This window comes from Argopecten irradians, chromosome 8 (assembly GCF_041381155.1).
Source record: "Argopecten irradians isolate NY chromosome 8, Ai_NY, whole genome shotgun sequence".
Classification (NCBI taxonomy): Eukaryota; Metazoa; Mollusca; class Bivalvia; order Pectinida; family Pectinidae; genus Argopecten; species Argopecten irradians.
In genome coordinates this window covers 19,735,776-19,748,654 of record NC_091141.1, presented here as the reverse complement: position 1 = coordinate 19,748,654, position 12,879 = coordinate 19,735,776, and the positions used below count along the sequence as shown (strand labels likewise).

At 38.1% G+C, this 12,879-nt stretch overlaps 1 protein-coding gene across 3 annotated transcripts in view; it reads right to left on the bottom strand.

Moving 5' to 3' along the window:
• The window catches only part of LOC138329611 (polycystin-1-like protein 2), a 33,283-nt gene that overhangs the window by 19,943 nt on the left and 461 nt on the right, over nucleotides 1–12,879 (bottom strand). For all 3 annotated transcript variants that reach the window (XM_069276701.1, XM_069276702.1, XM_069276703.1), the window contains exon 2: nucleotides 12,437–12,685. In XM_069276701.1, the coding sequence (XP_069132802.1) occupies nucleotides 12,437–12,685 (249 nt within the window). The remainder of the gene's footprint in view (nucleotides 1–12,436; nucleotides 12,686–12,879) is intronic.

Genomic DNA, 12,879 nt, shown 5'->3' with positions numbered 1-12,879 from the left:
CCCCTCTGGTTCCAGACTATATATTCAGACCGGAAAACAGCTAAAGTTTGGGGTAGAGCTACCAACTTACCGGTGTGCCAGAGGATCAACCTCCCTGGAGAACTTCCACCTGCATCTCAACAGGTTCATCCCAGGTAAGAACTCACTAATTTCATCAGTATCTCATCAATTTGATATAAATGGAAAGCTACAATGTAATTGCAGTAGAATGAACCAACTAAGTTTGAAATAAGGTATATTGAAATACTGCTTGATTTGAATTAAGTTATACTCCCTGTTCTGATTTAGTAATGCCTTTTTACCATGATTATATTGGAATCCAGGTAATTTGAATACTTCAATATATTCTAGTTCAACTGTATTTGGTTAAAATAGATTTTAACCTAACCAAAGTGAGTGTATATTTCAAATGAGCTTTTGTGGAACCAATGTCATTGTCATTTTTGCTAGCCTTGATAATGATTACATGCAACACATATATGCTTGTGTGGTATACAGTTGACATTTTACCTTTAAGCAACATATGATCTTTTATGTCAACAATTTGTAATGATTATTTTGATTTTAATTTGAATTTTTTATTATGAAAAAAATGTTTTGTTGTAGGCACATTGGCTAGAGATACTTTGTACCAAGCCTACATTGTTGATGGTCTTGCAAGATGGAACCAAGATCGTGCTGAGGCGGCTACAATTAATATTGAAGAGCAGTCATCTCTGCAGCATCAGCACTCCTACAGTGGATTGCTCCGCCACACTGCCAACAAGTTGTCAGAACAAATTATTGGTCGGCCCCTGACTAACTACACTGGACCACGACAGTACACAGGTATTCAATTGAAACCGTCAGCATATGTATATAAAGTTGAAAGTCAAAGTAGCATAACATGTATTACCATTAAAGTTATGTGTGCTTGATCTGGGCAAATATTTTTTACATGTTATTGTTCCTTCTGTAATTACTGAAATCTATTAGGGTTGATGAATTAAAGCTGTGAAAACCATTCAAGTTGACTGACAAACAGGTATAATGCTTGATATGTGCTGTTAAAAAGTTCTTGTGTTTATGCCTTATAATGCATGTTTAGATGAAAACATACCTACATAAGTCACTTTACAAATACTAATGACACTGTAAAAATGTGAAAGGAAATTGTAGACCACAACTTCAACTTCACTGATTTGTCAGCATCTCTATATATAATGTGTAACGGTTGGCAGGTATTTGATAACTTGTTTGGTTAATGATTACAGGTGAACTCATTGGCCTGGAGTATCTTTACAACCAGAAAGATGTCCAGATGCATGACTATAATGCTATCATAGATGAGTTAGAGTCAGGCACAGAGGAAGTAACAGAAGATGATGGAGATGATGAGGGTTTTGCTGATGATGGCACAGAAGGCATTGATGATTACACCATCCCTACTTCCACTGTCTATACCTGGAATGCCCCTGTTCAGTCCAGAGTTAGTGCCCAACCTGTTGCTGGTACTGACCTTTCCACTCATCATGAACCTGAGGCTGCTTCAGAACATCCTCCTCCAAGAAGGAAGGATATTCAGAAAAAGATATTGCCAATTCCTTCCACAGAGGAATACCAGTCTACAATTCATGAACCTGAGAGTGAGTGTAACATCATTGTTGTTTTTTGCATTTTACATAATTTTGCATTTCTTTTTGTCATTAGTAATATCTGACACCCAATACAATAAAAAATTAAAATGTTCAGTTTGACAATAATGTAATCATCTCAGAGTGTTATGACAATGTATATTGTTTTAAATCTTATTGCATTTTGGAATTTTCTTTTGATTCTTCAGATTCAGTGCATTAAATATATCTTATCAAGTGTGACTCTGTGAAATGTAGGGTGCAAATTATCTAGTTAATATGGGGCAAAATAGTAACTCAAACAATGCACATTTAATTTACATATTTGCTCCTAATATCTCAAGTGATGTTTGTTTTTAAATTGTATTATTATTTACCACCCAGTTATGGCCCCAGTTACACAGTCACCTCCACCACCAGACCAAGAGGATTCCAGTGACAAAGATGTAAGTAGCTTCACAGATGCACACTAAAATATCAGCTGTCAGATGCAAGGCAATGTGGTCTATTGTGTAATATACTAGATAACATGATATTTTGCATTTTACTATTGAATATAAATAACTTTAACAGAAATTATTTTGATGTATATATATTTTGCTAAACCGATGAGTAAAACGAAAGCAAAACTTATGATTTTCGCATGTGAATCACAACGTAATAATGCATCATGGAGGATACAGGAAGGGAGGTTGATATCTGTTGAATATTTGAATACAAATATTCCGTAAATAGGTATTGGTTTGCAAATATTTGTTTCAGTTCTAATTGCTATCGGTTAATACTAATGCTTACTACTCAATAATTTGAATACCGGCAAACATCCATAGGATACATGTACTAAGACAGTAAGGCTAAATCTTTTAGACTTGTGTGCCCAAAATCAATGGCACACTTTTCCTGATACTTTTGTAAACAATTCATTCTTCAAAGTTTGGTGGTAATCAAAACACTAAATTTTGATATGGTTTGGTAAGATCATTTAGTTTTTTGTTGTTAAGTTAATCATGTGTATATAATTTTTTACAGGAATCAGTTGGACCAGACAATATTCCTGGATATGATAGGATATGTGCCCTGGCTGACTGTTTGGTGGATTTGCGAGACCACTCCATTGCACTTGCCAACAGTGAAGCTGATGAAATTATCCAGCTGTGGGAGGCCCTGCCAGACTACGATAGGCTGAGAACCAAATTCCCAGCTAGGCACAGATCCTACCAGATTAAGGGTCGATTTCGCTCTACGAAAACCAATGTATCTCCTGGAGTAGAAAGCACTAGACGGTAATTACATTATGAAATAATAACATTAATTGGATGTGAATTTTTGATCAGGATTATATTCCACCATGATAGTAATAATTAAAAGCTATTCTTCAGTGGACACACTCAAGCAAGACACTTCACTCATTCATCCCTTATTCAAAAGTTCATTGAGAATACGACAGATATATGGAGCCTTATTGCATATCCCTCATATTTGTGATGACATTGACTGTTAATAGGGTTATAAACCTAATCAGGGTTAGTTTGTTGGAGATATCTCTGACAAATATGGTCAGATATGACAGGATGTAAAATCAGGTTTCTCCATATTACCAATTATGTTGTTTGCATGGACTGAATGGAAGCACACTTTATTCATGTGTACTGTAAAAATGTCCAATAGATGAAAAAAAATATTAATGGATATGATGTTTTAATATTGACTCTTAGACTAGTGACCTATTCTAATCGCCTTTTGTCTGTCTTCGTGTGTAATGTGTCTGCAAACAATATTACATTTTCAAATTCTTCACCTGAACTGTTGAAGCATATTGAATGAAATTTTGCACAAACATTCTTAATCTAAGGCATAAGGCCAAGTGAAATTGATAAAATCACTTACAAAAGCCTGATGGATGTAATGAACCAATAAATAGTGTTTATATGTCTTTGTTTCTTTCTGTATCAGAACTCATGATCAGGTGACCGTTAAGGCCTACATGTCTCTTGTTCTTCATATGATATGTCTCCATATGTATGGTATAAAAAGATAGGATTATGTTACTTTATTATAAATTACAGGTCTGCTCTTGGCCCAAACAGTGGACCAGCTCAATGGCCTGACTGCAACAGGTATGTGGAGGCAGTAATGCTAAGATTGTGCATGCTGTTCCAAGGTTCCACTCAGGTCCAAGGAGTGAAAAAGACCCGGTGGACAGCTATCAGAATGGCATATAACAACATCCGCCAGTGCATCCTCAACAATGGGAAAGTTCTTGAGAATACAGATCTCCAGTTACCTGAAATGAATCAGGCAACTATTACCCAATGGTAAGAGCTAGCGTCATTGATATTTTAAAGAAGTCCACAACATTACTTGTTTTGCTTGAATTGGTTTCCACAGATTTCATCAAAAATAAATTGCTTCTTGTGTTGTAATGAATTACAAATGGCAATAGGTGATAATATTTACATGTGCAACAGAGGGCTGAAAAATTCTACATTTCGTAATGACTTATGAAAAGATTCAATTTAGAATTTGTCCATAATTTTGCACAGATTAAGTTCTTTGAGACATCATCATTATAGTTTGAACAAAGTCTAAAAATCAAAGATGAACATTAGCCTTTAATGGATAAAAAATTAAAAGAAATAGAAATTGATATTGTTACATGTGTTTCTTGGTCACAGGATATATTAGGTGTTAGATGCCAGCATCACACTATATTGAAATAAATGATTTTTGCAAGAACATAAGGTATAATTGATTATTAAACTTAACTTTATCGATTGTAAATTTTATTTGGCATTTCATGATTGATTGTCTGATTATAGGTACAACAAACACGGAAAGAGGCAGGAAAGGACGACACTGCAGCAGGGAGTAAATGCACCTGAGCCTGCCCAGACATCTGCCCAAAGACTTCCTCCTCCAATTGAATTGGAAAGACATCTTCCCACAGGACAAACAGAAAACCCCCACCAGTTTCCCGATCCTCCCAGTACTGTTGGAACAGCAAAGATCAAGAGACGCCGTCTCTCTTTGTCACCAGCTGGCAGTGATATTTCCTCTACAATACACATGACAACAACATACACTCAGACATCTCCAGAAAAAGCCTCCTCCATCCCAGTTCACGTTCCAGTCCTGACTGGTCCAATTCCAACCCCTACTCCGACATTTGCTCCCACCCCTGCTCCACCTTCGGCTCCTGCTGTTCGTCCTGCTCTCGCTCCTACCCCTGTACCATTGTTATATTTAAACCCATCTATGATGATGAATATGGTGCCGTCCATTCAGCAGCCTCCATCAGCTGTTCCACAACAGGCTATACCATCTCCTGTGCCATATTCTACAACAAAGTACAGGGAAAAGAAGAGGCAGGATGAAGAACAAGGGATTTTTCGGAGGAAGTATCAGAAAAAGACCACCAGGGTGACGTGTGGGAAGTGCAAACAAGAGAGAGCCACTCCACTACACCAGCAATACTTCGGGAACTGGTACTGCCAGGTAACATCGACAGAATCTCTAGAGGAATGGAAGGCTTCCCTGATGTCACGGGGGTATGGAAAGAAGAGGGGTAAAAAAGACAAAGATAGTGATTAACAACCACTTGTTGTGAGACAATGCAACAGTCCATATAACATATGATAAGTCAACCTTCCATATAACCTTCCATATAATTGATGATTCGACAACTTTCCATCCATACAAAAAATGGAGAGACAACCTTCTCTAACAACTAGTGGTGAGACAGCCTTACCCTACAACTGGTACTGATGACAACCTTTCTCACAACTGGTACTGATGACAACCTTACTCACAACTGGTGCTGATGATAACCTTACCCTACAACTGATGGTGAGACATCCTTACTCTACAACTGGTGTTGATGATAACCTTACCCTACAACTGATGGTGAGACATCCTTACCCTACAACTAGTGGTGAGACAGCCTTACCCTACAACTGGTACTGATGACAACCTTTCTCACAACTGGTGCTGATGACAACCTTACTCTACAACTGGTGCTGATGATAACCTTACCCTACAACAGATGGTGAGACAACCTTAGTCTACAACTGGTACTGATGATAATGTACCTTACCCTACAACTTGTGGTGAGACATCCTTACTCTACAACTGGTGGTGAGACAACCTTACTCTACAACTGCTGGTGAGACATCCTTACCCTACAACTGGTGGTGAGACATCCTTACCCTACAACTGATGGTGAGACAACCTTACCCTACAACTGGTGGTGAGACAACCTTACCCTACAACTGATGTTGAGACATCCTTACTCTACAACTGGTGCTGATGACAACCTTACTCTACAACTGGTGCTGATGACAACCTAAACCCTACAACTGGTGGTGAGACATCCTTACCCTACAACCGATGCTGATGACAACCTTACCCTACAACTGGTGGTGAGACAACCTTACCCTACAACTGATGTTGAGACATCCTTACTCTACAACTAGTGCTGATGACAACCTTACTCTACAACTGGTGCTGATGACAACCTAAACCCTACAACTGGTGGTGAGACATCCTTACCCTACAACTGGTGGTGAGACATCCTTACCCTACAACTGATGCTGATGACAACCTTACCCTACAACTGATTGTGAAACAACCTTACCCTGCAACTGATGGTGAGACATCCTTACCCTACAACTGGTGGTGAGACATCCTTACCCTACAACTGATGCTGATGACATCCTTACCCTACAACTGATTGTGAAACAACCTTACCCTGCAACTGATGGTGAGACATCCTTACCCTACAACTGATGGTGAGACATCCTTACCCTACAACTGATGGTGAGACATCCTTACCCTACAACTGGTGGTGAGACATCCTTACCCTACAACTGATGGTGAGACAACCTTACCCTACAACTGATGGTGAGACAACCTTACCCTACAACTGATGGTGAGACATCCTTACCCTACAACTGATGGTGAGACATCCTTACCCTACAACTGGTGGTGAGACAACCTTACTCTACAACTGGTGGTGAGACAACCTTACCCTACAACTGGTGGTGAGACAACCTTACCCTACAACTGATGTGAGACATCCTTACCCTACAACTGCTGGTGAGACAACCTTACCCTACAACTGGTGGTGAGACATCCTTACTCTACAACTGGTGCTGATGACAACCTTACTCTACAACTGGTGGTGAGACAACCTAAGTGTACAACTGGTGCTGTTTATAACCTTACTCTACAACTGATGAAGAGACAACCTTAGTCTACAACTGGTGGTGAGACAACCTTACCCTACAACTGGTGGTGAGACAACCTTACCCTACAACTGATGTGAGACAACCTTACCCTACAACTGGTGGTGAGACATCCTTACTCTACAACTGGTGCTGATGACAACCTTACTCTACAACTGGTGGTGAGACAACCTAAGTGTACAACTGGTGCTGTTTATAACCTTACTCTACAACTGATGAAGAGACAACCTTAGTCTACAACTGGTGGTGAGACAACCTTACCCTACAACTGGTGGTGAGACAACCTTACCCTACAACTGGTGGTGAGACAACCTTACTCTACAACTGGTGGTGAGACAACCTTACCCTACAACTGGTGGTGAGACAACCTTACTCTACAACTGGTGGTGAGACAACCTTACTCTACAACTGGTGCTGATGACAACCTTACTCTACAACTGGTGCTGATGATAACCTTACTCTACAACTGGTGGTGAGACAACCTTACCCTACAACTGGTGGTGAGACATCCTTACCCTACAACTGATGGTGAGACAACCTTACCCTACAACTGGTGAGACATCCTTACCCTACAACTGGTGGTGAGACATCCTTACCCTACAACTGGTGGTGAGACAACCTTACCCTACAACTGATGTGAAACATCCTTACCCTACAACTGATGGTGAGACAACCTTACCCTACAACTGGTGGTGAGACAACCTTACCCTACAACTGATGTTGAGACATCCTTACTCTACAACTGATGTTGAGACATCCTTACTCTACAACTAGTGCTGATGACAACCTTACTCTACAACTGGTGCTGATGACAACCTAAACCCTACAACTGGTGGTGAGACATCCTTACCCTACAACCGATGCTGATGACAACCTTACCCTACAACTGATGGTGAGACAACCTTACCCTACAACTGATGTTGAGACATCCTTACCCTACAACTGGTGCTGACACTTACCAACTGATGAGACAACCTTACTCTACAACTGGTGCTGATGACAACCTTACCCTACAACTGGTGGTGAGACATCCTTACCCTACAACTGATGCTGATGACAACCTTACCCTACAACTGATTGTGATGACAACCTTACCCTACAACTGATGGTGAGACATCCTTACCCTACAACTGATGGTGAGACATCCTTACCCTACAACTGGTGGTGAGACATCCTTACCCTACAACTGATGCTGATGACATCCTTACCCTACAACTGATTGTGAAACAACCTTACCCTGCAACTGATGGTGAGACATCCTTACCCTACAACTGATGGTGAGACATCCTTACCCTACAACTGATGCTGAGACATCCTTACCCTACAACTGATGGTGAGACAACCTTACCCTACAACTGATGTGAAACATCCTTACCCTACAACTGATGGTGAGACAACCTTACCCTACAACTGGTGGTGAGACAACCTTACCCTACAACTGATGTTGAGACATCCTTACCCTACAACTGGTAATGAAGACAATCTTACCCTACAACTGGTGGTGAGACATCCTTACCCTACAACTGATGGTGAGACAACCTTACCCTACAACTGATGTGAAACATCCTTACCCTACAACTGATGGTGAGACAACCTTACCCTACAACTGGTGGTGAGACAACCTTACCCTACAACTGATGTTGAGACATCCTTACTCTACAACTGATGTTGAGACATCCTTACTCTACAACTGGTGCTGATGACAACCTTACTCTACAACTGGTGCTGATGACAACCTAAACCCTACAACTGGTGGTGAGACATCCTTACCCTACAACCGATGCTGATGACAACCTTACCCTACAACTGGTGGTGAGACAACCTTACCCTACAACTGATGGTGAGACATCCTTACTCTACAACTGATGCTGATGACAACCTTACTCTACAACTGGTGCTGATGACAACCTAAACCCTACAACTGGTGGTGAGACATCCTTACCCTACAACTGATGCTGATGACATCCTTACCCTACAACTGATTGTGAAACAACCTTACCCTGCAACTGATGGTGAGACATCCTTACCCTACAACTGGTGGTGAGACATCCTTACCCTACAACTGATGCTGATGACATCCTTACCCTACAACTGATTGTGAAACAACCTTACCCTGCAACTGATGGTGAGAAACAACCTTACCCTGCAACTGATGGTGAGACATCCTTACCCTACAACTGATGGTGAGACATCCTTACCCTACAACTGATGCTGATGACATCCTTACCCTACAACTGATGCTGATGACAACCTTACCCTACAACTGATAGTGAGACAACCTCACTCTACAACTGATGGTGAGACAGCCTTAGTCTACAACTGGTGGTGAGACAACCTTACCCTACAACTGGTGTTGAGACATCCTTACCCTACAACTGGTAATGAAGACAATCTTACCCTACAACTGGTGCTGATGACAACCTTACTCTACAACTGGTGCTGATGATAACCTTAGTAAACAACTGGTGCTCATGACAACCTTCCATTCAACCCGTGCTGAGACAACCTTAATCTTCTTCATTTGGTGCTGATGACAACCTTCCATTCAACTCATAGTTAGACAACCTTAACCTACAAATGATTAGACTACCAAACCCTTCAACTGATGAACATTAATTAAGATGCTGTCTACAAGTATAAAGACATTTATTGTGTGATGCCATGCCTCCAAAGAAAAAAGAACTAAAAAGAAAATGTGGGTGAAGATCAATTTGTTTAGAATCCTAATAAACTGATACATGACAGCATCTATAATTTGTTGGCTGATACAAGTGATCCCCACATTTTAATGCTGCCTAGCTAATTGCTAGAAGGTCCCAAGCCCTTGAAAAAGCAGAGGGAAATGTTATTTCACTTTAATTTTGGTAATTTATATGAAAATATTGTTTAGTAGCCATTGCCAATTCGCTTTTTAACATGGGCAAAAGCATCTTTATCAGAGAGTAAACATTTAGTGGAAACTACCATTTGATAACAGATTGTAGACCGGTGACCAAAGTTATTATATACAAAGAAAGGTCAAACCAATTGTCATACTCTTCTATGGTGTAACAGGTTAACACAACTACTTTTCCAAGTAGATGATTCAGGTTCAAATCCTGATGGAAGTGTACAATTGGTTTGCTATCATAAAATAATTTGAATACCAATCTGAAATACTTTATGCTCTCTGCATCACTAAGTCTTTTAGGCGATAACTGATAATGCTGATGTGTTTTAGTTTAAACACATTTTATTTGAACAAAGTCAAAAAGAATAAGCTGCAAATTATACAACTTAGGATTGCCCTCTCCCATACAAATGTATATGATGTTACATAATAAAATACACAATAGCGGCATTAATGACTGTATGAAACATTATAACAAATTATATGTAAAAGAAAGAAAGAAAAAAAAACAAACAAACAGCAATTATTTGTAGTCACATATGATTTGTTTAGTCATACCAGAACCCACATTTTATAACTACAGATTGTACATGTATAATCGTTTTAACATTTGACATTCATGACATGACTAATTCTGTAAACTTGAACATTAATTTTATAAACAATATAAAATTATATATAATAATAATGATTTTACAATAAATATCTCACAAATACATTTTGGCATTATTGTTCTTTAAAAAAATATCACTAAACAAGATTTGACAATTAAATACCAGCAATTATCATTTAGCAACCAGTGAATGTTAGATCAAACAAAACTATTAGTATTTCTAATCAAAATATTGGCAAGAGCCTTGCAAAACAGAAAAATGACTGTATTTATGTTAAAAGCCCAATGTGTTTACAAAGCTGCAGATTCAAAGTTTAGTAAGTATTAATTCTATTGTATATTCTTATGCAAAATACATTGATAAGATGAACTTAGAGTACCAAACAAAAGCAAGAATCCTTGTGTAAATCTATGTAAACATAAAAGCTTTATCTTGCTATTTTGCCCATGATTTAGTGATAGTCAACTACCCAGTGTTAAATATAACAGTACCGGGGACAATATGACAACCAACATTATGAAATTCAAAATTTATATTTAACCATTGAACTGCATTCAGTTGCCAATTATGGGAGTATAAATGCCAACTAAACAGTAGCATTTGAACTGAATGTAGCTCAATGCTTATATTTACATTTGATAACTTTTATGATAAAATACAAGATTTTGATTCTATAATGAATTACCAATTCATTATTGGCAAGGATTAAACAGACATTTTCCGGGATCACTATGACATCAAAAGAAGCAGATGTGAGTTCATACACTGGTGAATGCCAGCTGTGTAAGGTTACATTGTGGGGTTCCAATCAAAATATAATTAATATAAATATATTCAATAATTTGATATCAATTCATTTTACTGTTTTAAATTTCATATTACAAAGTCTATAAATCACATAACTTTTACTAAATTACAATTATACCTTTTGAAATACAAATGTATGCATACAATATTTCATAAAACAGTGAAAATCAATGTATGCATGTGACCTCAATAGTGTAATACACATACGTTTCTTACATCTGTTCTAATGAGGTCTTTGTTTTGAACTTATAACTAGTATCAACATTTGTTAATGACTTTTAGGACTGTATGAAAATCCATTTAAAAATAAGTCAATTTTACTAGGGACATTCATCAAATGTACATGGTATATGTTTTTGACATCCAATATAATTGTTGTGGTTATTTGGATCATCCTGGTTTATTTGCAGTCATTAAAAAAAGCAGAACAAACTACATATACTATTGTGTTTTATTTAATTTACATGCTGCTAAGAATGGTAAGCACAATATTACCATTTACAACATAAAACTATCAAAAGTAGATCAACAATATGTATCTACATGTAAAACTTTAATAAAAAATATTAATACCGGTGTTTCTTTCTTCACAAGTATCAGAGATGTAGATCTGTAACTTATACGTTTAGGAAAACTATAGTGACTTTTATGAAATATCAAAAACAAATGTTACTGGAAAAAACAACATAAAATAACCTGCATTAATCGTATATTGATAGTACAGGAATTTAATTGTTACCCTTTTCCGTGTACATTTTATGGTATATACGTTCTTGACCCATTAAAGAGTGATATCCGGCACGTTGTAATTGAATGATTCTTTAAAAAACATGACACAATCAATTTAAAAAACAAAAACACAATCGAAAATTTTATGCAAAATTGCTATTTTTGTATTACGCGCCATGAAAAGTAGGTTTAAATTGCGGTTACGATCTCCCGTTGTTCATGCGGCCGCCTTAGCGCAGTCGGTAGAGTACTTGGCTAGTGTTCGGAGGGTCCCGGGCTCGAATCCCGATCCTGCCGCTACATTTTCTCCTCTCCTGTTACAATATTATGCAAAACTACATTTCCTGTATCTTTCTAATGTACAGTATCTAAACAGCGTTAGCATATTTTTTTTACTTAATATTCAGTAGTCAGTACTGGAGACAGTAAAATTCCCTATTATCAGTTCAAAAGGAGTTGAAATGGGTGTGACGAATGCGACTGCAGTGTAGAAAAAAACCAACAAAGACAGACTTATTTTCGTACTTCATATATACTTACAATTACTGACACCGTTTCGTATTTGATGAGATCGTGGAATGTTTCCCAGTAAGGTAGATCGAACGAACCATACTTTGTCTTATAGCTGTACGGCAGATTCGGGCCTTTTGCTTTAGTGTAGGCCAACGAGAACATTGTGTATGGGATGACGCCATCGTGTTTGGTTATCTGTTCCACATTGACCTGACTAAGCAGCAGTTTGACCAGCTCCAGGAGGCTCTCCTCTGCTCGTATAACTACTGATTTTGCCTGTACGACCATACAGAAAACATAAAATACTTCGTAATGAACCTTTGTTTAGTTTAAGGAAAACGTAAACATGTAACTATATAACAAACCCCTTATTCTACCCCGGAAACAACTAGATAATCAAATTCCCTGTGGACCTACATATATTCCACCCAATAATTGTCATACAAACACTTATGTTTCTTATATATCTT